This window comes from Schistocerca cancellata, chromosome 2, assembly GCF_023864275.1.
Source record: "Schistocerca cancellata isolate TAMUIC-IGC-003103 chromosome 2, iqSchCanc2.1, whole genome shotgun sequence".
Lineage (NCBI taxonomy): Eukaryota > Metazoa > Arthropoda > Insecta > Orthoptera > Acrididae > Schistocerca > Schistocerca cancellata.
Window position 1 is genome coordinate 1,096,165,383 of NC_064627.1, and position 27,564 is coordinate 1,096,192,946.

Here is a 27,564-nt window from a genome sequence, read left to right on the forward strand (position 1 = left end):
AGATCTGAAAAAGTCATTTGAGTACATGACTTGGAATAAGCTTACAGTTACAAAGAGGGAAAAGAGAGTGTAGTGGAAAAACAGGTGACTTATTAACTTAATGTAACTAAATCAAAAAGAGGAAGTGACAGTGCGAGGAGGAACTACCATTTGGACTGAAACAGGAAAAGGAGCGAGAGAAGACGGCTTCTCGTCTCCCACCCTACTCAGTCTCTACTTAGAGAATATGACTGATCACTATTCACTGTACGAAAGGGGGAAGTAGAATGCAGTGGTTGAGGTCTGTAGATACCATGAGTCCGATGTAGCAACAGATGAAAAGAGTTGCTGGAAGCTAAGTTGCATTGAATGTGAGGGAAAGAGCTACTAAATGAAAATAAGTACAAAGAAACTGAAAGACTGCCACCGAGAAAAAAATTAAAAAGTGAATATGAATGGAAAAATATTGGAGCATGTGCGGGGTTTAAGTAATTAGCAAGCAGAATAGAAAGTGACTGGAAGAGGAACACAGTACAGCAATGGCGAAAGAGGCATTTTATCAGAAAATGAGAATCTTCTGCAGAAAAGTGGACAAAGATTTGAGGAAAGGACTGATAAACGGTTTTGTATGAAGTGTCCTCCTGTACGATGCTGAAACGTAGACAGTAAGAAATAAACACAGAGGAGAGCTCGAGGCTTTTGAGATGTGGACGCGACGAAGAATAAAAAAAATAAATTTGATGGATAGTGTAGAAAGTAAAGAGAAATGTGATGGATGTAATTAAAATCAGGAAAAATAATTGGATAAGAGTTCCGTTTATGGAAAGAAGCGTTGGTGCTAGAATTTAGCCCCCGAGAGTGGCAATGGCTCAGACAATCTTCAATAGACGCGAACTTTCTCATTCCCGTACAACTAACATAAAGCCTTAACAGTTCACATTCGTCCAGTTTATCAGATCCTCTGCCATCCCCTTCAATTCACATCACCGTATCACAGTGCCACTTGGTCCCGGCATCGACACTTCCAAGCCCACAGATGAAAAGAATTATTGCGAAAGTAGGGCGGGTTTATTAAAACGAAATAATATGTAGAAGGGAAGAGAAGGCGAGAGAGGAAGAAATTTCAGATCGTGGACGATTTTCTGGACGGCAGCACATACGGTAGGACTAAGTTGGAAATGGTGGACCACCAAAAGTGAAGACGTAAATTAAAGTTAAAACATGATGATGATGATAGCGAGTTCGAAACTATTAAGGCAGTAAAAAGTGTCTCTAGAAGATATCCGTGTGTTTTGCGTCACGTATGAGCACCTACATGAATGCGAGCGGCCTGACTTGAGAATGAGCGGAGAGCCGCAGCGCCTCCGGCAGACTGCGCCGCGCCGCGGCCACTGCTCGGCTCCTGGGAGGGCGGCGGGATGCGGTGACGTCACGGGACCGGGGCGCATGTGTCCCGCAGATAAGGCGGTAACGCGGTTACGCCTGGGCGCCGCCGCCGGCAATCATCGAGTTAGGCGGCGCAGATGCGCCCTTTGTGGCCGCTATCGGCCGCAGACACCCCGCGACGCCCATATTTTATTCCGGCGGACCCGGAGCCGCCCACGCGCCCCTGAATTCGCCAGGCCCTGCCGCCGCTGACGTCACGCGGCGGGTATAAATGGTGGCCGCTGTGCCCAGGTCGGCACCAGTCCAGCGGAGCCCGAGGAAGACTCGCTCCTGAGGACGCTCACTTCAGAGGCCACCGCCAGCCGCACCGTGTCTCTGAGAACGCTCCGGCCGGCCGAACCTCTCTTCAACAGGTGAGAACCTCCTCAGGCCTGCACAGACAGCTCGTACCCTTCCCCGTCCAACTTCACCAGCCACTCATCACTAGTCCCTCTGATCTCACCTTATGTGGTGTTCACCACTTCCCAATTACCCCTGATACTGAGATCTCCCATTGTAATTCCGTCGATGGAAATAAATATTGCCACTAGAATTTAGCCCCAGAAGCTGGCAATGGCGGTGAGAGTCTGCAGCTTCCTCATTCTCTTACAACTAACACAAACCCTTAACAGTTCATACTGTTCCAAGTACATCAACCTCTCACCACCAGTTCCTCTACCATCCCCTTCGACTGAGATCACTGTATCACAGTGCCACTTTGTCCCAGCGTTGACACTTCCAATCCCACCTACAAATCCTTCACTCTAGAGGAAGCATCTACTTCCTGGGTTCAGTCAGAAGCTGTAGGAAGTAGTAGGACGCCATAGCTTAAATGAAGACTGTAATACCCAGGTGGTTCCAGGCAATACATGTCCTTCACTATTCACACTCTTCCAGTTCATCAACGTCTCACCAGAAGTTCCTCAGGATCCCCTTTCAGTTGCTGCCGCCTGATAGCTTCAGCCCTCAACCAAATGTCTCTCCAGCCCTCAATCCGTGACCGTTTTGTCGCTGGGACTTATGGCGCTTTCAGCAGTCATCCATGGCACCTCCAATGCAGCACGAGATCACTGCAGCCGTAGGTCATCCCCAAATGACACGCAAGTCTCACTGAAAACGCTAAGCTCACGAAATTTTATCTCATGGTCTCCACATTGAGAAGCAGGTTCTGTGTCGCGCTAAGCAAGTACTAACACTCCTTTGCCCGCCCGGTTGGCCGTGCGGTCTAACGCACGGCTTTCCGGGCGGGAAGGAGCGCCTGGTCCCCGGCACGAATCCGTCCGGCGGATTTGTGTCGAGGTCCGGTGAACCGTCCAATCTGTGGATGGTTTTTAGGCGGTTTTCCATCTGCCTCGACGAATGCGGACTGGTTTCCCTTATTCCGCCTCAGTTACACTATGTCAGCGATTGCTGCGCAAACAAGTTTTCCATGTACACGTACAGCACCATTACTGGTGTGAGACGTTCCCTGGGGGGGGGGGGGGGGGGGGTGTCCTCCGGGGGCCGAACCGCACAATAACCCTGTGTTCGGTGTGGGGCGGCGGAGGGGTGAAGTGGACTGTGGTAGTCGTCTTGGGGTTGTGGACCACTGCGGCTGTGGCGGGGACGGAGTCTTTCCGTCGTTTCTAGGTCCCCGGTTAACATACAACACAAAGCTCCTTTTGTCCTTCCTAAATATAATGACCCACAACTGCATGGGATTTTGTAATCACCAACTGTCGCTAGTGGATGACGTAGATCTCCCAGAGTTCTCATGTATTCTTTTATTTTTTCTGGTAGGCTTAAAAACTGTTTGAATGACGTGGTAGACCAAAATTTTTCCAATGCAGTCAGTAATATAGTTGATAAAAGAGAGGAAAGAATTCTCTATTGGCAGCCATTGCTTCTCATTTGTAGCATGTTTTTATCAATGAATATAGAGTTTTGAAGTCAAGTCACTCTTTTTTAAACATCCTGCATATCAAACGTATTTGTCACTGAACCACACGTACACATGCAAACTGAGAAACTTGGTAAGCAATATTTTGTAACAGTGTTCGATATGTATTGTTCCCGATCAGATATAATCCTAATGGCCGTCACCTGATGGGGTTAAATAAATCAATGTAGAAGTAAATACACTCCTGGAAATTGAAATAAGAACACCGTGAATTCATTGTCCCAGGAAGGGGAAACTTTATTGACACATTCCTGGGGTCAGATACATCACATGATCACACTGACAGAACCACAGGCACATAGAGACACAGGCAACAGAGCATGCACAATTTCGGCGCTAGTACAGTGTATATCCACCTTTCGCAGCAATGCAGGCTGCTATTCTCCCATGGAGACGATCGTAGAGATGCTGGATGCAGTCCTATGGAACGGCTTGCCATGCCATTTCCACCTGGCGCCTCAGTTGGACCAGCGTTCGTGCTGGACGTGCAGACCGCGTGAGACGACGCTTCATCCAGTCCCAAACATGCTCAATGGGGGACAGATCCGGAGATCTTGCTGGCCAGGGTAGTTGACTTACACCTTCTAGAGCACGTTGGGTGGCACGGGATACATGCGGACGTGCATTGTCCTGTTGGAACAGCAAGTTCCCTTGCCGGTCTAGGAATGGTAGAACGATGGGTTCGATGACGGTTTGGATGTACCGTGCACTATTCAGTGTCCCCTCGACGATCACCAGTGGTGTACGGCCAGTGTAGGAGATCACTCCCCACACCACGATGCCGGGTGTTGGCCCTGTGTGCCTCGGTCGTATGCAGTCCTGATTGTGGAGCTGACCTGCACGGCGCCAAACACGCATACGACCATCATTGGCACCAAGGCAGAAGCGACTCTCATCGCTGAAGACGACACGTCTCCATTCGTCCCTCCATTCACGCCTGTCGCGACACCACTGGAGGCGGGATGCACGATGTTGGGGCGTGAGCGGAAGACGGCCTAACGGTGTGCGGGACCGTAGCCCAGCTTCATGGAGACGGTTGCGAATGGTCCTCGCCGATACCCCAGGAGCAACAGTGTCCCTAATTTGCTGGGAAGTGGCGGTGCGGTCCCCTACGGCACTGCGTAGGATCCTACGGTTTTGGCGTGCATCCGTGCGTCGCTGCGGTCCGGTCCCAGGTCGACGGGCACGTGCACCTTCCGCCGACCACTGGCGACAACATCGATGTACTGTGGAGACCTCATGCCCCACGTGTTGAGCAATTCGGCGGTACGTCCACCCGGCCTCCCGCATGCCCACTATACGCCCTCGCTCAAAGTCCGTCAACTGCACATACGGTTCACGTCCACGCTGTCGCGGCATGCTACCAGTGTTAAAGACTGCGATGGAGCTCCGTATGCCACGGCAAACTGGCTGACACTGACGGCGGCGGTGCACAAATGGTGCGCAGCTAGCGCCATTCGACGGCCAGCACCGCGGTTCCTGGTGTGTCCGCTGTGCCGTGCGTGTGATCATTGCTTGTACAGCCCTCTCGCAGTGTCCGGAGCAAGTATGGTGGGTCTGACACACCGGTGTCAATGTGTTCTTTTTTCCATTTCCAGGAGTGTGTATTCGTATGAATTCGTTAGTTTTATTTCCCGCGAGAGAACTGGCCCCAGAAGTGTGTACAAATACTTGGAGAGTATGGTTCGCCCGTCTTCAGGATGCGCTGCCGAGGCATGGGGGCGGCGGCGCTGCTGCTGCTGCTGGGCTGCGCCGTGCCGTCGCTCGCCTGGGCCGACGCCGGCGCCGCCTCCTGCCCCCGGCCCGGGGGTGGGACGCAGCCCGGGGGCCGCAGGAATGACCTCTACCGCCGCAGAGACACGTGAGTACCGCCGCGTGCCACTCCCAGATACTTGTACCCGCACCCGCAGGCGTTCCTTAGGGCTCAGTTTAGGTGCGGATGCACAGTGAGGGGAGCCTGTGGTCTGGCGTGCCTCGGGTAGCGGCTGCGAACGGCTGCTACCCGTGCGGCGCCTTGCCGGGTGGATCGCGCTGAACAGCATCACACGCGAATACGAGTAATACACCTGCCTGCGAAACTTACGGACGAAAGTAACTTTCGCACGATGTGTCACTGTCAAGTAATATACATCTATGAAACTTGGACCCTGTTTACGAGGGCCATTCAGAAATTAAAGTCCGATCGGTTGCGAAATGGAAACCACTGTGAAATTCAAAAATGATTTCTTTTCAACAGTTAGCTACATCTTCCAGCTATTTCTCTACAAATTCGCGGCTCCAACTTAGACATTTGTCATGGCATTGTACCAGCTTTCCAATACCTTCGTAATAGAAGGCAGCCGTCTGCGCTTTCCACCGCTTCTCTAGGGTGCTCTGCAGTTCGTTGTCTTTGCCAAAATAGTCAGCGGTTCATGTGAGCAGAGATGAACATCCGAGAGATCCAAGTCCGGACTGTATGGCTGATGATCGAACGCTTCCCATCGAAAATGCTGCAGGGGTGTACTCTGTGCCCCTGCAGTGCGTGGCCGAGATCTGCCATTAAGAGTGAAAAGCATGGCAGTATGTTACGTGGGCTTGCATGAAATTAGTCGGAATCTCGAAGCGGGCACCCATACTTGGCGGGAGACACTATTGTTGTAGGCATCTTTACATGCCGATCGTATGCTCAGAACTGAAAAGGGCGACAGGCATACTAGAGACACTGCACAGATGTGGAATTTCACAGTCGTTTCAATTTCGCAACCTATCGGACCTTACTCTCTGAATAGCCCTCCTGCAACGAACTGCTACAGTATATCGCAGAACGTAGCTGAAAGAAATACGCAGGGTGACGAACAGAAACTAAACTTTTATTGAATGTCCCGCAGACACTACAAAAGGCAGACATGCCTCTTAGTGGATTGTATCATCGCTAGGGATGGCAATGCAGGGTCTACAACCTGTTCCTATGGTGGCCAAATGGTTGGTAAGGAGTTCTTATGGTAGGGCATCAGACACCTTCACCAGCACCTTGACAACTGCTGGTGCAAATGGACGTGCTGCAATATGTCTCCCCAACACGTAACACATGGTTCAAATGTCTGTAAACGTTATGGAACTTAACATCTGAGGTCATCAGTCCACTAGACTTAACAACTACTTAAACCTAACTAACCTAAGGACATCACACATGTCCATGCCCGAGGCAGGATTGGAACCTGCGACCGTAGCAGCAACGCGGTTTCGGACTGAAGCGCCTAGAACGGCTCGGCCACAGTGGCCGCCTCGTACCACATGGGTACCGGGGTAGGGGGCACGACGCTCGAACACCATCTCATTCCATTAGCTCCTCCACCTGTGCTGTTCGATACAGTCGCGCTTTGTCACACATAAATATGACGCCAGGGCCGAACGTACGCCTGAAACACACATACGTGGGACGAGTACAGTGTCAGAATAATGGTGACCGATGAGTTCAAAGATCTGGGATGGTGCCAAGAGCATAGCGACTGGACCAACAAGGAGTGGTGTCGCGTGCTCTTCTCTGGTGAGAGCAGATTGGCCGGCCGGTGTGGCCGTGCGGTTCTAGGCACTTCAGTCTGGAACCGCGTGACTGCTACGGCCGCAGGTTCGAATCCTGCCTCGGGCATGGACGTGTGTGATGTCCTTAGGTTAGTTAGGTTTAAGTAGTTCTAAGTTCTAGGGGACTGATGCCCACAGATGTTAAGTCTCATAGTGCTCAGAGCCATTTGAACCATTTGAGAGAAGATTCAATCTGTGTTGTGATTCTGGACGTGGCATTGCCGACCGTGGTCGTAACACAACCTATTAAGAACCATGTCCTGCCTTTTACAATGTCCAGGAGATCATGAATCGCGGTGACTCCAGTGTCATTATTGCCTTTGAATAAAACGTCATTTCTATTCGTCTCACTGCATATTTCTTTCAGTTACCTTCTGTACTACACTGCAGCATTTCATTCTAAGTATGGCCCAAGTTTCAAGTGCTTTGATAGTTGGCAGCGACATATCATGCGGAAGTTACTTTCATCATTAAGTGTTGAACATCAGTGTAATATTCTGTTTCTTTTTCCTTTGTCGTTCTTTCATTGCCCAATCCCTTACGTCCTAGGGTGTTGCGGAGTCAGTACGGTGTACCACTCCTCAGTCGTAAGTATTTACACAAAAACAATAGGTTTAAGACATAAAAAATAAAATATTTTCACAGTTTTTTAGATGTATTAAAATGATTTCACTTTGATGTTTTTCAGAAGAGATATTGCAAAAAAAAAAACTGACTGAACTCTACACTGCGGTGAAATGTCATGGACATTTACTGGCAGGGGAGAGATTGAGTGATTCTAGTAGTGTAAGGTGTGCATTGTCAGTTGAGCAGTAGGGCTAATATCTGAGAACGCTTGTAATGCGGGAGGGTCAGTGGTAGGGAGGCATAGGGTTTGGGATAGCTGTAACTAAGATGGAGGCCAGGTTGTGAAGGAGAAAGACGATAGGGAGTGGGATGGATCTGAAAAGGAGGCTAAATGTCGTCGCGAAATTCATTGATTTGGGGAGGAAGTCTGTTAGAAATGCACAGGGAGACGATTTGGAGAGTGTGCAGATGTATGTTTTGTTGTGATTTGGCAAGACATCCAAGTCACTATGCGAGGGTGCCGAAAAGCACGCGTTAAGCTCACGCAGACTGGTGTGAGGTCTGGAACAGTAAAGTAGTTGAATCTAGTAAGAAAAGAACGTAGTTGCTGGAATACTTAACTTTAATCCATTATTGTTGTAAATCCCTCGTTACTGTACATGCTTCATTAGATACATAGCAAAGGATAAATGGCGCCTTGCTAGGTCGTAGCAAATGACGTAGCTGAAGGCTATGCTAACTATCGTCTCGGCAAATGAGAGCGTATTTGTCAATGTAGCATCGCTAGCAAAGTCTGCTGTACAACTGGGGCGAGTGCTAGGAAGTGTCTCTAGACCTGCCGTGTGGCGGCGCTCGGTCTGCAATCACTGACAGTGGCGACACGCGGGTCCGTCGTATACTAGCGGACCGCGGCCGATTTAAAAGCTACCACCTAGCAAGTGTGGTGTCTGGCGGTGACACCACATGTTTGGTGGGGTCTGATGGTTTCGGCGCATCAGCGTGCATCAGCGTGCTGCAATTGGATATGAGAGACAGGAAACAAAGGTATTGTTCGAGTCACGCTTGCAGGATGTATAGCATGTACGAAGGTGTTCAGTGCGTGTGAGTAGGGAGGAGAAAGAGATGATGTGTATTTGTAGACTGAAGCGACGAATGAAAATTTGTACCAAGGCCGTGTTTCGAACACAAGTCTCCTGCTCTCTGGGCGGATGCGCTAATCACTACGCCGCCCTGGCGCAGTGGCTTTGCACGACTGCACACACTGCCCTAGCACGCCTCCCTACTCAGTCCAAATTGCCATTCACGTTCCAGCCCACTAAACTCTGACAGCACTGTAGAAGCTTTCCAGATTATTGGAATATCACCTCAGCATCGAAAAAAAGGTGGAGTCCTGCCTGAAACCCAAGCATAGGTGCTTTAATCAAATGAAACTATATGGTTCCAGAGACCTTTCCCATTTTCAAACACCTGTGATGTATATATTCAGACTGGAGTGATAAATAATAATTTGTACCAAGGCCGGAATTCGAACCCGGCTCTCCTGCACATTAGTCAGATGCGCTAACATCCACGTCAGCCTGGAAAGAGGTGAATCGGTGAAGGATTCCTGTAGGGGAGGGTAGACGGAAGCGGAAGGCACTACAGAGTGTGTAACTACGAGGATTTGGAGAGAGTGACGGAATTTCACTGGAGGGGATATATACGCTATGTTGGCACAAAAGAGGATGCGACGGATCAAGTCTTTGTAGAAGTATGTGATTTCACGGTAACTGGGTCACGTCTATTGTAGATATTAGTTCAGGAAGGGCATAGGCCACATGACTCCCCAAAATCAACGCCATCGGTAACGTGCTAGGTAGGCAGTAACCTGAAGAGGAACCCACGTCCGCACGTGAACACAGCATCTTGCAAGCAGTAGGTGCAGGTGAACAGGTATGTCCTTTCTTCCTAGCTCTCCGAAAGGGTTTTGGAAAATTAACATATACTCGACAGATAAGCTACAACGAGCGCACGGAACGTAACGAGCGTGGTGGGGCAGTGGTTAAGACTCTGAACTCGTTTTCGGGAGAGCGCAGCCATCCAGATGTAGCGTTTCCGTGGTTTTTCTAAATCGCCAGGGCAAAGACTGGGATTGTTTCTTTGGAAAGGACACGGTCGATTTCTTTCCCCAGTCTGACCTCGTGCTTCGTCTCTAATGATTTTTTGGTCGACGGAACGTTAAACGGCGATGTTCCGTCCTTACATCAAGTACGACCACAGGTCTGGGCATAGGCTCCTCTTTAAGGCACCTGGTGTGCCCCACACGGCCTAGACGTTTATGTGGCGAATTTAGGTAATCGTTTGTCCAGTTGTGCGACCTTTACTCATTTCATTTCACAAAGAGATAGGGAGAAAATGATCCTCTTTTTCCGTGTAATATGCGGAATACACGAGTAAAGGGAGTGAAATCGTTACTCACTATATCGCACCCACTGATGCTTCAAACGTCCCCTGACAAAATGATGCAAGAATAAAGTCGTCTTTCTTCAGTTTCAACATTTTGTTAATGCAGGGTCAGCAACCTCTTTTTACTACTTCATGAAGCGTTTATTAGCAAACTTGCCACAGTTGCAGTGCAAACGTTTGGCGACTAATTTCGAACCAACTGATTCATTCTCAGGCTTGACCAACTGAGACTGAACTGAAAGTGCCCTGATCTTAATAACGAACATCACTGTGGCAATAAATGCTTAAAAATGTAATCATGGATGACTGTCATAATCAACATGTACGTACTCAGCATGTCAGAATCAGGGTCCCAGTTTGATTCTGACTTGCTAGGTAAACACATGTCGACTGTGACAGTCATCTACGATCACTTTATAAAGCATGCACTGTCACTGTGTGTCCATTATTAAGATCAGGGCCCTTTCAGTGCAGCCCAGTAGATCGGGCTTGAGAATGAACCAGTTGGGTCGAAACTAGTCCCCAGACATATGTACTACAACTGTGATAGATGTGTTATAATACACGCTTCATGAAAGTCTCTTTCTTCCAAAGATTTTGATCTTAGATGTATGAGCATCTCAATGACTCTCTCGCTCTGACTGGATAAGTAGGTTACGAAACTGGCAGTACACCTTTCAATTCCTTCAGTCCAAAACGCGTGTGGCACCGAGAGAGAAATGATGGCCTGACCAAGCCATCCACCTCTTGTTCTATCCTTTGCCCTAAGGCGCCATCAGACGGCAGTAACAGAGGGATCAGATAAGCAGGGTCCTCTCCCTGTCACTGATTTTAGTTTGGTTAACAGGAGCGGCTATTTCTCCTTCAAGCATGTTCTCAGTCGTTCTCACCTGCTGGAGTAGACGTCATTCCCGTCTCACCCGCCAAAGTAAAAACGTCTGAATTATCGGAGATCCAACACAGCCTGCCTGTTTCACATTCAGGCATGATGAGGTGGTCAGCTAAAAAGGCGCGCGAAGCCCTTCGTCTTTACCCTTTATTGTGACCTATTAACAATCCCCAACATCAGAACAGTAGTCAAGAACAGGTGGCACTGTAAGTCAGTCAGCACCGCATAATGGTATCAGAGAATCTTCAGATATGTAGCGACACAGTTTCGGCAGAGTCGCCTGCATTCACTGTTCTCTATGTGTCTTGTGGTGCAATAACGTGTTACTGCCTAAATCTATCCTGATGTTTGGATAAGATCTTCCCTCCCTCTAGGGACGTCAGAGCTTAGACTGGTACATAGGTTTGTGGCCCATCTCTTACAGGCCATGAGACAGACAGACGATAAACGTCAGTTAGCGGAAACATATGGACTCATAAGCTCTATTCAGCTGCCATTCGGACGCGTTTCGGTCACTGAACTTTACCCTGATCGCCTCAATATTGATTTGTCTAAAGAGGACAATCACGATTAATCAGAACAGCAGCTGCAGATAGGACCCGGTTCGCGGCCCTTCCAAGGGCATGTTATGCCAATTATGGGACTCGCTTCTCAGGTCTTTGTCGCTGGATCGTCGCCTGGAGCGAAATATGGAAGTGTCTTCCAAGGATTCTTCCAGTAAGCATCGTAATCAATGGATCACAATTAATTTGTCGAAACAAATCTATCGTAGGTGACCAGTGATTAGATCTAACTCTATCACTCTTCGCGAACGGGCACACTTGGATCGGCTTTCTAAGGAATCTTTTGTTGGGCTCTCACCCCCTTTCCCATTTTCCGGAGATTGACTACAGCGTCGCTTGGCGACCTATCCAGCGTCAGCCTCTGGACGGCGACTCAAGCGTTCCTACTTATTTATGGTCCGAAGAACAGTTACTGCTTCAGCTAGGAGTCATGTACCTACTGGTCGACAAAACCAGAGGGGCGACAGTGATGGATCAGCAGTTTCAGACACCAGGAGTGCTACTGATGATACAGTGCCAGCCGCTGTATTTCTACCATAGGCTGAGTCCTTCAGCTGAGGGCGCTTACCGCTCGACATTAACCCCTGGGTCACCTCTATGTGCTATTTCTTTATCAGTGGATGGACCGTTTGCAGATTACGATGAAGAAACATTGGAGTGTGGTAAGATAGGTGGGTTTACAGACACTTAAAATTCAAATGGCTCTGAGCACTATGGGACTTAACAGTCCCCCAGAATTTAGAACTACTTAAACCTAACTAACCTAAGGACATCACACACATTCATGCCCGAGGCAGGATTCGAACCTGCGACAGTAGCAGTCGCACGGTTCCGGACTGAAGCGCCTTGAACCGCTAGGCCACCGCGGCCGGCGCAGACACTTCCTTTGGTGTTTTCAGGATGAATCTGACAGCGACTTTCACAAATTGCGAAACTCTCATCAGGAATGCCAGTCAATCTCAAAATGAACTTGATTCGAGCAATGAATTTTGTTATTCCTTACGCAGAAAATGAATCGCCAGGTCACGATGATCATTGTATAGAGAAGTATTCTCATTGTTTAAGCAAGATATGTTGTCAGATTTATTGTGTGACGATTGTTGTGTACGAGAAGAAAGGAAGATTGGGATTTATTGGTCCATCGTCGAAAACATCTCTAAAGATGCTCAGAAAACATGAGGAGGAAGTCGGCCATGTGGTTTTCAAAGGAATCGTGATGGCATTGTCTTTGAGTAGTTTAGGGAAAGCACGGAAAACCCAAATACTGAAGACCAGACAGCAACTTTAACCGGAATCCAGGGTCTTAACGACTCTGCCACACAGCTTACTATCCCTCTCAGAATCGTGTGAAGGCTGATCATGTGTTCTTCTGTGGGAGTCTAACCATCAGCTCTTTAGACAATATGATAAACCAACTAAAAGCCTCACTCATGTTGGTCACAGTACCAGACCAATCAGTAGATGCAGGCCTGGTCTACTTCCCTGCCTCACTAACATATTTTCTACACTTTGAATTTATATAGTATATAACTGATTCTTATGAGCTTGTAATTGGTTCAGCTCTTTCCAGTACGTGTGAGGCGTTGCAAGATTGACGCTGTGCGTTCTCAAACTTAGCGTCAACTCGACAAATCTTAGTACATGCCCTTACTTACCACATTCATAGATGACTGATGTTGTGTTTCAGGTCACCTGACGACCCTTGGACAGGAAAATACTGCAACTCATGCCAGCTACAACGCAGCCTCACTAGCGCAGATAAGGACTATGACAGCGGGATGTACATCGGCAACAACAGCATGTGCCTCAAACTCCTTGAAGCAAACCAGTCTTCGTGTGCCACGTGGCCGGTTCCCACACTCACTGTGATCACCCCAAGACTCTTTCATGAGGCCACAGTGAGCGGACTGATAGACAACTGGCACATGGTCTCTGAGCCGCTTCATGAAGTCGAGATGGAGACAAATGTCAAGAAGTTACCAACGGCAACCTTGAGTTCCCTTGAAAGACATCCTCCTGGGCACATCTCCTCAGATCGACAAGCGAACACACCACGCCAGAAAACATTGCCAGCCTCAAGGCAGTCATCCAGAAAAGCTCTTGCAAGGCAGTCAACAGTGAAGACGACAGTCTCGGAACGACGAGCCCAACGTGCGAGTGACAGGAAGGCTGATGTGTTAGAGCAGCTTTCAGGGCCATCTGCTGGGATACGAGTAGTAAGACAAATGAACTCAGTGAGTAATCGTCGAGATGTGAGGACTGGGAGACAGTCATGGCTGAAACATTCTTCAACAGATCGACGGCTCGAACGAGATACAGATCAGCTGTATAGGTATTCTATTGAGAGACTTGTACCTGTAACTTCTGTTTCTCTCAAGAGGAAACCACCGGTAAGGTCTACAACCTCAAATACGCACAAATACTCCATGTCTGTCTCTGTGGACCATGGTCGAGAAAGGCAAACCACTTTTAGATCTGTCTCGCTGGATCGTCGGGAAGAACGAAGTGCTGAGCGCCTGTCTCGAGAATCATCCAGAAGGGGGTTACCTGCGACGTCTTTGGCACAAGATCGTCGCCAGGAACGGAATATGGAACGACTTTCTAGGGATACATCTGAAAGACGATCCACTGGTAGATCTGTCTCCCTGGATCTTCGACAAGAACGAAGCACTGAACGCCTATCTCGAGAATCATCTGAAAGGAGATTACCTGCGATGTCTTTGGCACAGGATCGTCGCCAGGACCGGAATATGGGACGACTTTCAAGGGATGCACATGAGAGACAACTCACTGTTATGTCTGTCTCCCTGGGTCGTCGGCAGGAACGAAGTGCTGAGCTTCCTTCTAGAGATCCGTCTGAAAGAAGGGCATTTGCGAGGTCTAAGATACTAGACCGTCGCCAAGAACGGAATATGGAACGACTTTCTACAGATTCCGCTGGAAGACGATCCACTGTTACATCTGCCTCCCTGAATCGTCAGCAAGAAGGAAGTTCTGAACGTCTGTCTCGTGGATCTTCTGGTAGGCACTCACGCGTGAGGTCTCTGTCATTGGATCGTAGCCAGGAACGGGATATGGAACAACTTTCCATGGATAATCGAAAAAGGCATTCCTCAACTCGTACTGTCTCATTGGATCGAAGTGCTGACAGCATGTCTCGAAAATACTCTGAAAGGAGGTCACTTGCGACGATTTCTGCACATGACCGTCGCCAGGAACGCAGTATGGAACAGGTTTCTAGGGACGCCTCGGAAAGACGATCTAATGCTAGAGCTGTCTCCCAGGATAGTCGGCAAGAACGAAGTGCTGATCGTCTGTCTCGAGAATCCTCTGAAAGGCGGTTACCTACTAGGTCTTTGGCACAAGATCGTCGCCAGGAACGGAATGTGGAGCGACTTCCGACGAAATCCTTTGTAAGACGTTCCACTGTTAGATCTGTCTCCCTGGATCGTCGGCAAGAACGAAGTGCTGAGCGCCTGTCTCCAGATTCCTCTGAAAGGAGGTTACTTGCTAGGTCTTCGGAACAAGATCGTCTCCAGAAACGGAGTATGGAACGACTTCCAACGAAATACTCTGAAAGACGATCCGCTGTTAGATCTGTCTCCCTGGATCGTCAGCAAGAACGAAGTGCTGAGCGACTGTCTCGAGAATCCCCAGAAAGGTGGTTACTTGCTAGGTCTTTGGCACAAGATGGTCGCCAGGAACGGAATGTGCAGCGACTTTCTAAGGATGACTCTCAAAGACAATCCACTTCCAGAGCTGTCTCCCTGAATCGTCGACAAGAACGCATTTCTGAACGTCTGTCACGTGAATCCTCTGAAAGGAGATTACTTGCTTGGTCTTCTGAACAAGATCGTCGACAGGAAAGGAATGTGGAGCGTCTTTCTAGGGATAACTCTGAAAGACGATCCACATCTAGGTCTGTCTCCCTTGATCGTCGACAAGAACGAAGTGAAGAGCGCCTGTCTCGAGAATCCTCTGAAAGGAGGTTACTTGCTAGGTCTTTGGAACAGGGTCGTCGCCAGCAACGGAATGTGGAACGACTTTCTAGGTATGACTCTGAAAGAAGATCCACTTCTAGGTCTGTCTCCCTGGATCGTCGACAAGAACGAAGTGCTGAGCGCCTGTCTCGAGATTCCTCTGAAAGGACGTTACTTGTTAGGTCTTTGGAACAAGATCGTCGCCAGAAACGGACTATGGAACGACTACCAACAAAATACTCTGAAAGACGATCCACTGTTATATATGTCTCCCTGGATCGTCGGCAAGAACGAAGTGAAGAGCGCCTGTCTCGAGAATCCTCTGAAAGGAGATTACTTGCTAGGTCTTTGGCACAAGATCGTCGCCAGGAACGGAATGTGGAGCGACACTCTAGGGATGACTCTGAAAGACGATCCACTTCTAGGTCTGTCTCCCTGAATCGTCGACAAGATCGAAGTACTGAACGTCTGTCTCGAGAATCATCTGAAAGGAGGTTACTTGCTAGGTCTTTGGAACAAGATCGTCTCCAGGAAAGGAATGTGGAGCGACATTCTAGGGATAACTCTGAACGACGATCCACTACTAGGACTGTCTCCCTTGACCGTCGACAAGAACGAAGTGCTGAGCGCCTGTCTCGAGAATCCTCTGAAAGGCGGTTACTTGCGACGTCTTTGGCACAAGATCATCGCCAGGAACAGGCTATGGAACTACTTCCAACGAAATCCTCTGAAAGACGTTCCACTGTTAGATCAGTCTCCCTCGATCGTCGACAAGAACGAAGTGCTGAGCGCCTGTCTCGAGAATCCTCTGAAAGGCGGTTACTTGCTAGGTCTTTGGCACAAGATCGTCGCCAGGAACGGACTATGGAACGACTTCCAACGAAATCCTCTGATAGACGTTCCAGTGTTAGATCTGTCTCCCTGGATCGTCGGCAAGAACGAAGTGCTGAGCGCCTGTCTCGAGAATCCTCTGAAAGGAGGTTACTTGCTAGGTCTTTGGAAGAAGATCATCCCCTGGAACGGAATGTGGAGCGACTTTCTAGGGATGACTCTGAAAGACGATCCAGTTCTAGGTCTGTCTCCCTGAATCGTCGACAAGAACGAAGTACTGGACGTCAGTCTCGAGAATCATCTGAAAGGAGGTTACTTGCTAGGTCTTTGGAACAAGATCGTCGCCAGGAACGGACTATGGAACGACTTCCAACGAAATCCTCTGAAAGACGTTCCAGTGTTAGATCTGTCTCCCTGGATCGTCGGCAAGAACGAAGTGCTGAGCGCCTGTCTCGAGAATCCTCTGAAAGGAGGTTCCTTGCTAGGTCTTTGGAACAAGATCATCCCCTGGAACGGAATGTGGAGCGTCTTTCTAGGGATGACTTTGAAAGACGATCCAGTTCTAGGTCTGTCTCCCTGAATCGTCGACAAGAACGAAGTGCTGAGCGCCTGTCTCGAGAATCATCTGAAAGGAGGTTACTTGCTAGGTCTTTGGAACAAGATCGTCGCCAGGAACGGAATGTGGAGCGACTTTCTAGGGATGACTCTGGAAGACGATCCACTTCTAGGTCTGTCTCCCTGGATCGTCAGCGAGAACGAAGTGCTGAGCGCCTGTCTCGAGAATCCTCTGAAAGGCGGTTACTTGCGACGTCTTTGGCACAAGATCGTCGCCAGGAACGGACTATGGAACGACTTCCAACGAAATCCTCTGAAAGACGTTCCAGTGTTAGATCTGTCTCCCTGGATCGTCGGCAAGAACGAAGTGCTGAGCGCCTGTCTCGAGAATCCTCTGAAAGGAGGTTACTTGCTAGGTCTTTGGAACAAGATCATCCCCTGGAACGGAATGTGGAGCGACTTTCTAGGGATGACTCTGAAAGACGATCCACTTCTAGGACTGTCTCCCTTGACCGTCGTCAAGAACGAAGTGCTGAGCGCCTGTCTCGAGAATCCTCTGAAAGGCGGTTACTTGTGACGTCTTTGGAACAAGATCGTCGCCAGGAACGGACTATGGAACGACTTCTAACGAAATCCTCTGAAAGGCGTTCCAGTGTTAGATCTGTCTCCCTGGATCGTCGGCAAGAACGAAGTGCTGAGCGCCTGTCTCGAGAATCCTCTGAAAGGAGGTTACTTGCTAGGTCTTTGGAACAAGATCATCCCCTGGAACGGAATGTGGAGCGACTTTCTAGGGATGACTCTGAAAGACGATCCAGTTCTAGGTCTGTCTCCCTGAATCGTCGACAAGAACGAAGTACTGAACGTCAGTCTCGAGAATCATCTGAAAGGAGATTACGTGCTAGGTCTTTGGAACAAGATCGTCGCCAGCAACGGAATGTGGAAATACTTTCTAGGGATGACTCTGGAAGACGATCCACTTCTAGGTCTGTCTCCCTGGATCGTCGGCAAGAACGAAGTGCTGAGCGCCTGTCTCGAGAATCCTCTGAAAGGAGGTTACTTGCTAGGTCTTTGGAACAAGATCATCCCCTGGAACGGAATGTGGAGCGACTTTCTAGGGATGACTCTGAAAGACGATCCAGTTCTAGGTCTGTCTCCCTGAATCGTCGACAAGAACGAAGTACTGAACGTCAGTCTCGAGAATCATCTGAAAGGAGGTTACGTGCTAGGTCTTTGGAACAAGATCGTCGCCAGCAACGGAATGTGGAAATACTTTCTAGGGATGACTCTGGAAGACGATCCAGTTCTAGGTCTGTCTCCCTGAATCGTCGACAAGAACGAAGTACTGAACGTCAGTCTCGAGAATCATCTGAAAGGAGATTACGTGCTAGGTCTTTGGAAAAAGATCGTCGCCAGCAACGGAATGTGGAAATACTTTCTAGGTATGACTCTGGAAGACGATCCACTTCTAGGTCTGTCTCCCTGGATCGTCGGCAAGAACGAAGTGCTGAGCGCCTGTCTCGAGAATCCTCTGAAAGGAGGTTACTTGCTAGGTCTTTGGAACAAGATCATCCCCTGGAACGGAATGTGGAGCGACTTTCTAGGGATGACTCTGAAAGACGATCCAGTTCTAGGTCTGTCTCCCTGAATCGTCGACAAGAACGAAGTACTGAACGTCAGTCTCGAGAATCATCTGAAAGGAGGTTACGTGCTAGGTCTTTGGAACAAGATCGTCGCCAGCACCGGAATGTGGAAATACTTTCTAGGGATGACTCTGGAAGACGATCCACTTCTAGGTCTGTCTCCCTGGATCGTCGACAAGAACGAAGTGCTGAGCGCCTGTCTCGAGAATCCTCTGAACAGAGGTTACTTGCTAGGTCTTTGGAACAAGATCGTCGCCAGGAACGGACTATGGAACGACTTCCAACGAAATCCTCTGATAGACGTTCCAGTGTTAGATATGTCTCCCTGGATCGTCGGCAAGAACGAAGTGCTGAGCGCCTGTCTCGAGAATCCTCTGAAAGAAGGTTACTTGCTAGGTCTTTGGAACAAGATCATCCCCTGGAACGGAATGTGGAGCGACTTTCTAGGGATGACTCTGAAAGACGATCCAGTTCTAGGTCTGTCTCCCTGAATCGTCGACAAGAACGAAGTACTGAACGTCAGTCTCGAGAATCATCTGAAAGGAGGTTACGTGCTAGGTCTTTGGAACAAGATCGTCGCCAGCAACGGAATGTGGAAATACTTTCTAGGGATGACTCTCAAAGACGATCCACTTCTAGGTCTGTCTCCCTGGATCGTCGACAAGAACGAAGTGCTGAGCGCCTGTCTCGAGAATCCTCTGAACGGAGGTTACTTGCTAGGTCTTTGGAACAAGATCGTCGCCAGGAACGGACTATGGAACGACTTCCAACGAAATCCTCTGATAGACGTTCCAGTGTTAGATATGTCTCCCTGGATCGTCGGCAAGAACGAAGTGCTGAGCGCCTGTCTCGAGAATCCTCTGAAAGGAGGTTACTTGCTAGGTCTTTGGAACAAGATCGTCCCCTGGAACGGAATGTGGAACGACTTTCTAGGGATGATTCTGACAGACGATCCACCTCTAGATCCGTCTCCCTGAATCGTCGACAAGAACGAAGTACTGAACGTCTGTCTCGAGAATCATCTGAAAGGAGTTTACGTGCTAGGTCTTTGGAACAAGATCGTCGCCAGCAACGGAATGTGGAAATACTTTCTAGGGATGACTCTGGAAGACGATCCACTTCTAGGTCAGTCTCTCTGAATCGTCGGCAACAACGAAGTGCTGAGCGCCTGTCTCGAGAATCCTCTGAAAGGAAATTATTTGCTAGGTCTTTGGAACAAGATCGTCGCCAGGAACGGACTATGGAACGACTTCCAACAAAGTACTCTGAAAGACGTTCCACTGTTAGATCTGTTTCCCTGGATCGTCGGCAAGAACGAAGTGGTGAGCCCCTGTCTCGAGAATCCTCTGAAAGAAGTGTAATTGCGGCCTCTTTAGCACAAGATCGTCGCCAGGTACGGAATATGGAACTAGTTTCTAGGGCTGCCTCTGAAAGACGGTCTACTGTTATATCTGCCTCCCTGGGTCGTCGACAAGAAGGAAGTGCTGATCGTCTGGCTCGAGAATCCTCTGAAAGAAGGTTACTTGTTAGGTCTTTGGCTCAAGATCGTCGGCAGGTACGGAATATGGAACGACTTTCTAGGGGTGCCTCTGAAAAACAATCGACTTTTAGGTTTGTCTACCTGGACCGTTGGCATGAACGAAGTGCTGAGTATCGTTCTCGAGAGTCGTCTGAAAGGAGTCTACTTGTGAGATCTTTGGAGCTAGATCTTCGCCAGGTACGAAAAATGCAACAGCTTTCAAAGGATACTTCAGAGAGGCTATCAACTACCAGATCTGTCTCCCTGGATCTTCGGCAAGAGCGAAGAGCTGAACGTTTGGTACGTGAATCCTCTAGAAGGCACTCACCTGCCTGGTCTTCATCACTGGATCGTCGCCAAGAGCGTAATATTGTGGTACATGTTGAAGATTCTTCTAGGAAGCATCGTTATCAATGGACTGCAGTTCGTTTGTCGAGAGACATCTCACACAAGCGATCAGTGATTAAATCTGACCTAATCAGTCTTAGTCAGCGGCGGAACGTGGATCTGCTTCGGAAGCAATCTCTTGTTAGACTAGCAACGTCTCTGCCTCTTTCGGGAGATCGACTAAATCGTCGTCTGCAGAAGGAGCTAACGCTGAGCTCTGGACGACGACTCACGAGTTCCTCCTTATTTATGGATCGAAGAACAGATGCTGCTTCTGTTATGAGCTATTTACCAGCTGGTCGACAGAACCAGGCGGGCGACATTGACGGATCAGCAGTTTCAGACACCAGGAGTACCGCTGATAATACACGGGCAGCCGCCATATTCCTACCAAAGACTGAGTCCTTCAGCTGGGGACGCTTACCGCTCGACATTAACCTCTGGATCGCCTCTATCGTGTTAATCCTGATTCAATGGATGGACCACTCGCAGAAAGGGGTGCAGAGACACTGGAGTGTGGTAAGATAGGCAAGATTGGTGCTTTTTTCTCTTCTGGTGCTTATCATATGCACTGCCTTAGTCTGACACTTTCTCTGGTGTTTCAGGACGAATCTGCGTGCGAGGCTTCGTCTGGGAAGATCAACTGGGACGGAGTTGGCAGGTACTTCCACCGAAATTTGTAGTATAGACTGCTGTAGACAGCAAAAGTTCGCTGTGCTCCAATTATAACCCCTTGTCCCATTACTTCACGTTCTTAACTGCAGCAGCACCCAGATATACTACGTGACGATTGAAAGTGGCACACATAATATGAAGGGGTTATTTCAATAGTGGTACAAGTCCATTTTTGTTCATATTGAGATACGGAGTCCTAAAGTTAAATGAGCGCTGAAAAATCTGCAGTTGAGATACCAGAAATATTCAAGCATATGGCTTCTTGCTAGAGATGAACCTTTCTTTGTTTATTTGGCCCATTAATTTCAGAAGCATTATAGACAGAAAAGTGGACGGAATGGACTTTTACCACTATTGAAAGAAGCCCTTCGTATGTTTGGTAGTTGTGTTGTGAGGGAAGTATGCACGATACTTGCAAGGGAAAATAATCATGTCTAAGAGAAGCACGGCTCGTAAAACTATTAAACGAAAAGGAACAATAGGGTCTAATATCTTGCAATCTCCGATACTGTACTTCACAAAACGCTCCAAATCAGTCTTATTTTCAGGAGACTCTCTCTCTCTCTCTCTGCACTATACATTTTTCTTAGATATGGAAGATGGTGTTACGATTCGCAGCCAGTGTTCCCAGTTGTCCACGATTTTTCAGTCCTCTTGTGTCTTGTGTGTTGCAGTTCCTGATCAATTTACAGTCTAGATGGTAAAAAAAATAGAAAATAAGTAGGTATTAAGTAAGTGGCAACAATAAAGACAAACAAGGTCTTACTGAGTGTCTGACGAGGCAGATTTAACGTGGATCGACTACATTTATAGCTAGACGCGGCAAATACAGGTCCCACGAGAGAAGCGATCAGTATCGCAAAGAATGTTACATTCAAAATTCACGCAGGCTTAGGTTAGGCACATATTGTTTCCTCCGTCCTACAGGACTCGAATTGCTACGACGTTAAAAGTAGGGGAATCCGGCTTCATACATAGAGCTACCGAGAATATTACAGCCACTAGTAGTACAACAAGGAATAGGGAAATGATACGGGAGGTGTTTTTCGTGCCCGTGGATCCTTCAGCACTGGCCATACTGTGGCTAGCGAGGTGTGGATGTATACTAACTGACCAGAAGAATCCCGACACCTATTAGTCGCGATTCGCCCTTATGATAGCTTGAACTCTGTTAGGAACACCTTCAGCGAGGTGTCTAAATGTATGTAGAGGAATGGCAGCCCATTCTCCCTCAAGAGCCGAAACCAGGGAAGGTAGTAATATCGGACCCTGGGATTTGGAACGAACTCGGCGTTATAACTGATCCGAAGGTGTTCGATTGGATTCTGATCGGGGCTCTGGACTGGCTATTCCATTTAGTAATATTATTGTCCACAGAGCACTGCCTCATAGATGTAACTTGTGACAAGGACCATTGTCATGCTCACACAAAGAGTCCTCCTCGGCGCAGTACACATTGCTGTGAAATCTGTTCATATGTTTCCTCATACAGCTTTTTCTTAAGCGGACCGAGAGGAACACATCGTAAGCACGAAAAACACCTCCCGTATCGTAGTTCCATCTAATAGATATTTCACTGCTGACACTACACATGACGGCATGTAACGTTCTCCAAGCATTCGCCAAACCAAAAGCCTTCCATGGAATTTGTACGGCGGATAGCGTGACTCATCACTCCAAGTCAGTGATTTCTCGTCAGCCACTGCCAAATGGCGTAGCTCTTTACGTCACCTCAAGCGCCGGTTAGCACAGACTACAGAAATGAGGGACTGCTCCACCACTATACCCCCCCCCCCCCTTCTTTTAAATTCGCTACGGTCAGCCATTGTGCGAGCTGGACTGCTAGTAGAAATTTGGAACCTACGAATGATTCTTTTCGCTGATTTCGTGCGTTTTTTTACAACCACGTTCCACAATGCTCGGCAGACTCTCTCGGTCCGTACAAGAAGTCTGCCTGGCCTTGGTTTACCTGAGGTTATTCCTCAGCGTTCCGACTTCACAGTCGCGCCACCGATAGTTGAAATGTTCCTGATGGATTTGTCACTAACGTGACATCCGATACTAGTCCATGCTTGAAGTAGCTAAGCTCTTCTGACCGATTCATTTCGCTCTTACTGCTTCTCTACTGACAACAGGGTAGTCTCCGCCACCTTTTGTATTGGCGGTTCACCTGCCTTGACATTGAGAGAGCAATTACATAATACGTGAGGGTGTTCCCATACTTTCGACCAAGTAGTGTAGAGGTTAGCCAGAGAAGGTAGCACTCATTTTAAAATAGTCCTAGTTACAAAGGCACTTCGTTCTCTATTCACAGTGCGAATAAATTTGAGGAGAGCACGTGGAGGAGACGTAACAAGAATAATGGAATAATAATAACAATAATACGACGAAAGTCTTGGTGTGCAAGTGGTCTTTTTTTAGGCAACAACTCTCATAGTACTGGCTTCTACCTACACCGATGACGAGAATCTTTGTTGGAACTTGGCGTCATTTTCACTCCTGGCGTTCCTTCGTATGTGTAAGGAGCGGTTTATTGCAACATTGCTCGCCTTCCAGTCAAACTGGTCAAAACTACGCTGTGTACAGGGTGAAAAGTATTTAAACCGACAAACTCTGGGAGGTTGTAGGGGACATCAAAACAAATATTTTTTCCTAATGTCATTTTTTCCTATGAGGAGTATTTAAACCGGTAGAGGAAGATTTCTCTGGCGACAAATTAATTAAACCAACAAAGAAGTCCAGAGGGGACATAACTGGGGATCGAGGAGGCCATGGTACAGGATCTCCTATGCCAATTCACGTTTCTGGGAACCGTCGGTCCAGAAATCGACGCACACGACGACTGAAATGTGCGCGGCGCCCCGTCATGTTGGAACGACATGCGTTGTCTTGTAGGGAGCGGGACGTTTTCCAGCAATTCTGGTAATGCTCTGGCGAGAAAATTGTAATAGTGCCTGCCATTTAATGGCCTAGGTAGCAGATACGGCCCAGGTAAACAGTCCCCAACAACACCGACCCACACATTAACGAAGAACCGCACTTGATGAGCGCTAGTAACTGTGGCATATGGGTTATCCTCACTTCAAACATGCGAATTGTGCATGTTGAAGACTCCATCACGCCCGAACGTTGCTTCATCGGTAAACAACACAGAGGATGGAAATGTAGGATGTGTCCCAGGTACCACTGCGAAAACTGTGCTCTGGGTGGATAATCAACTGGTTCCAGGTTGTGGACACGCTGTAAGTGAAATGGACGTAACAACTGGTCTCGAAGGACTGTTCTTACATTCGTGTGATTCGTCCCCATGTTACGTGCAATTGCACGAGTGCTGACTGAAGGATCCCGCTCCACATGCTGCAAGACAGCTTCCTACAATTGCAACGTTCTTACCGTGCGACGGCGTCCCTGTCCAGGTAATCTGCTAAATGGCTCGGTCTCACGCAGAAGTTGGTACACAACAGCAAACTTCGCATGATGCGAGATACGGCGATTAGGATTTTTTTGTTGATAAACCCGCTGTGCAGCTCGTCCGTTGTGGTGCGCTACGTAGTACGCACCAACCATATCAGTGTACTCACTCCAGGCGCAACGCTCCGTTACGAAACAGAGACAATGCACTACTGCACTGGAGGACAGCAGTTGCCTACAACTGAAGAGCGTAATACGCCCACTAACAACTGAAGAGCGTAATATGGCCTCTAACAACCGAAGAGCGTAATAGGGCCTCCACCGGTTTAAATACTTCTCATAGGAAAAAATAACATTAGGGAAAAATATTTATTTTGATGTCCCCTACAATCTCCCAGAGTTTGTCGGTTTAAACACTTTTCACCCTGTATGTGGATCACTTCGCCGGCTGCTGGAAAGGAAAGGCCCTCCGCCATACGAACTTTGGATGCTTGTGTGACGCATGGAAGTAACCCCAGTTGCTTACTCCGCTTTAGAATACTCGTACTTACACCGATTTTCGTTCTGGGATTGTATCCCATTCATGATGCCTTCATATTCATGTCACAGAGGGAACGTATGTCTCTCTCAAATCGTCTTACGCTTTTAATTCAACAGCTCAGCTGTCTCTGTCTCGATCTTCTTTCTCCGAAGCACCAATTTTTGTGAGCTTGTTCTCATTCGACATGAAACGTTACAGCTGCCGTTATGTGGTTGGCCTTGAAAATTATGGGGGACGAACTTGACCTTACGTCGAACGTTTCCAGTATGAATTGTTGCAGAGAAAGTAGCTAACTCAAGTTCGTTCTCACCGCTCTGTTTCTGAGTTGCAGTTCACCTGTTTCATTGTCAGCTGATGAAATGGGCGTGGCATGCGCAAACGTGCGGCGCTGACCACGCCCACGCGACAAGGCCACGCCCACCTGGCGCCGTCAGTGGCTGACGCTGAATCGATTTCAGTCCCCGATTACAGAGGGAGGCGCGTTCAGAATTGCGCTGCCGCACGACCATTAGTACTCCGTTTAGCGTACAGACTAGGAATGCTAAGTTGTCGGAAAAGAGCGGTGTTCAATGACGTTCATGACGAATTAGTCAATATCGGTGTCACATTTCCACGAATGTTCTCTCTTTCTCTGTACCAGTTTTCTTGCTGTTAGACGTAGAGGGTGGTATTATGTTTCGAAATCAGAGATACTTGTTCTAAAACATTTTCAAGTTGGTTACAAGACATTGGCTATGGTGAAAACTGGTGCCATTTAATAATAATCTTAGTCTTTTGTACCTATTCCATCATACAGTTAACATCTGCTTGTATATTCCCAAACTGAGGCTAATGTTTTCCTATATACGTTGCTGAAACATATTTGTGAAACAGAGTAACTGTAGGCAATATACGAGTCTTTGCTGTACGATTGTAACTTTGTGACTTGTAATATATCACTGACTCATTTTGAAATACAGTCAATCCGCTGGTTTCATTTCGAACTACGTATCGTGTGAATACTATACACTAATTACCCTGATTTAAAGTGTATGAAGATTATAATCTACTTTCCCGTCAACGTCTGGTTCATTAAGGGCTAGATTGCAGATATGATCCATTAGTCTTAAAGACTAAGGAACAGTCATTACGGGTTAACACCCACCGACTATCAGATCTTTAGAGGCGGGGCACAGGCTTGGAAATGTCAAAAGAAAATCAGAAGCTGAATGACCAGACAGGATATTCGAACCATGGACTTTCCGAATGCGGGTCCAGTGGCTTATTACCGCGCCACTTCGCTCGATAAACACGCTTATATAGTGCTCTTTCCTCCAAGAGGATCGCCCGCGCAAGGCAAGGCTCGCGGTTCGAAGCTCGATAAGCAGTTTCAGTCTCTCAGGGAATTTCTTAGAAGCGTACACTGCACTACATAACTATTCCTTCTAGCATTCTTAAGTGTATTAAAAAAAAGAGCGAGTGCCAGTTCATGCCCAGCCGTCCAGGTTCACGTTTTTTTTTTCTAAATCAGTTCAAATGAATACTGGCGTGATTCCTACTTTCTAGCCTGTCTGAGCTAAGTGCTCCGTCTTTAATTATCTCGAGATCGACGAAACGCTAAGTTTTTTTGATAACTGACTCGGCCTCTGCTTTGGACAGGAGCCTGTGGCAGCTGGCCGGGGGCGGCACCGCCTCCGCGCTGTCTGCCGCCTGAGCCGCCCCCGACGCCACCTCTCCGCCCCCGACGCCGCCTCCAGCCTCGCCGCTAGTCGCCGCCAGCCGAGCCGTAGTGCAGACCCCAGCCGACGCTTCTAGGGACCACACTCGTATACAAAGACGAGAATAAATTATTTTTCTCTCAGGAAAAAAAAATATTTTTATTTCGAGCATAACGTGTCTGTTCACTGATTTTTAACGTCAGACTTTTATCGATCTGTTACTGTGTTAATCGACAACGTATTTTACAATTCGTTGTAGTGTAGAACCAAGAAACGTAGTTAATATTCAGATTACGAGTAGTTCGTGTAGCGCTAGCTAGAACATTCCTGTATATTCCACCTGTATACTGCTGTGACAAATTCTCCTGTACCTGTCATGTGGTAAATACGACAACATTAAACGGTATCATGGAAGCATAAATTGTGTATTCAATTCCTGCTCACATTTCCATAATCTCCTAATTCCTCTTCTACATTGCAACCAGTCCGCAACATAAGCTACGAAAGGAAATTTAAATTGCTGCCTATATTTTATGCAATTAAGTAAACAGGAGTGCTACATATTTTCGGCTTAGCCTCTGTACTGGAAAAATCAAAAGAATAGTGGCCAGAACGAATCCTGAGAGACAGTCATCTGAAGCAGCGTCATCGAACATATCATATGTGACACATTCATGTTTACTTTCTCTGGACCATAATAAGTTGTCAAAAGTCACGCACTTCACATCTAGCACAGAGGTTGTAGTTACATATCCTGAAAATTTCCTACGGGTCTCTCTTGTGTGCATATGCGTTAGAGATAGATTCCTTTGTTAATGATAAGTGTTAATATCTATATGTCTCGAGAAATTCAAGAAGTATTCATAAAGAATCAGTATCTTCATTGTGGGAAGAAATCTATACTGGTGCGGTACAGGATCAACAATGTTGCTGTACTCATTTAGAGCACTGCTTTGATAC

General features: G+C 47.9%; 1 protein-coding gene across 1 annotated transcript; it reads left to right on the plus strand.

Moving 5' to 3' along the window:
• Nucleotides 1-1,320: 1,320 nt before the first annotated feature.
• On the plus strand, nt 1,321-27,010 carry LOC126161247 (trichohyalin-like). The gene is made up of 8 exons (XM_049916987.1): nt 1,321-1,488; nt 1,657-1,778; nt 5,043-5,204; nt 13,056-16,340; nt 16,665-16,907; nt 19,014-20,799; nt 20,886-20,941; nt 26,546-27,010. Exons 1-8 carry the CDS (start codon nt 1,321-1,323, stop codon nt 26,598-26,600), a joined length of 5,877 nt encoding a protein of 1,958 aa, XP_049772944.1. The 3' UTR covers nt 26,601-27,010.
• The last annotated feature ends 554 nt before the right edge of the window (nt 27,011-27,564 follow it).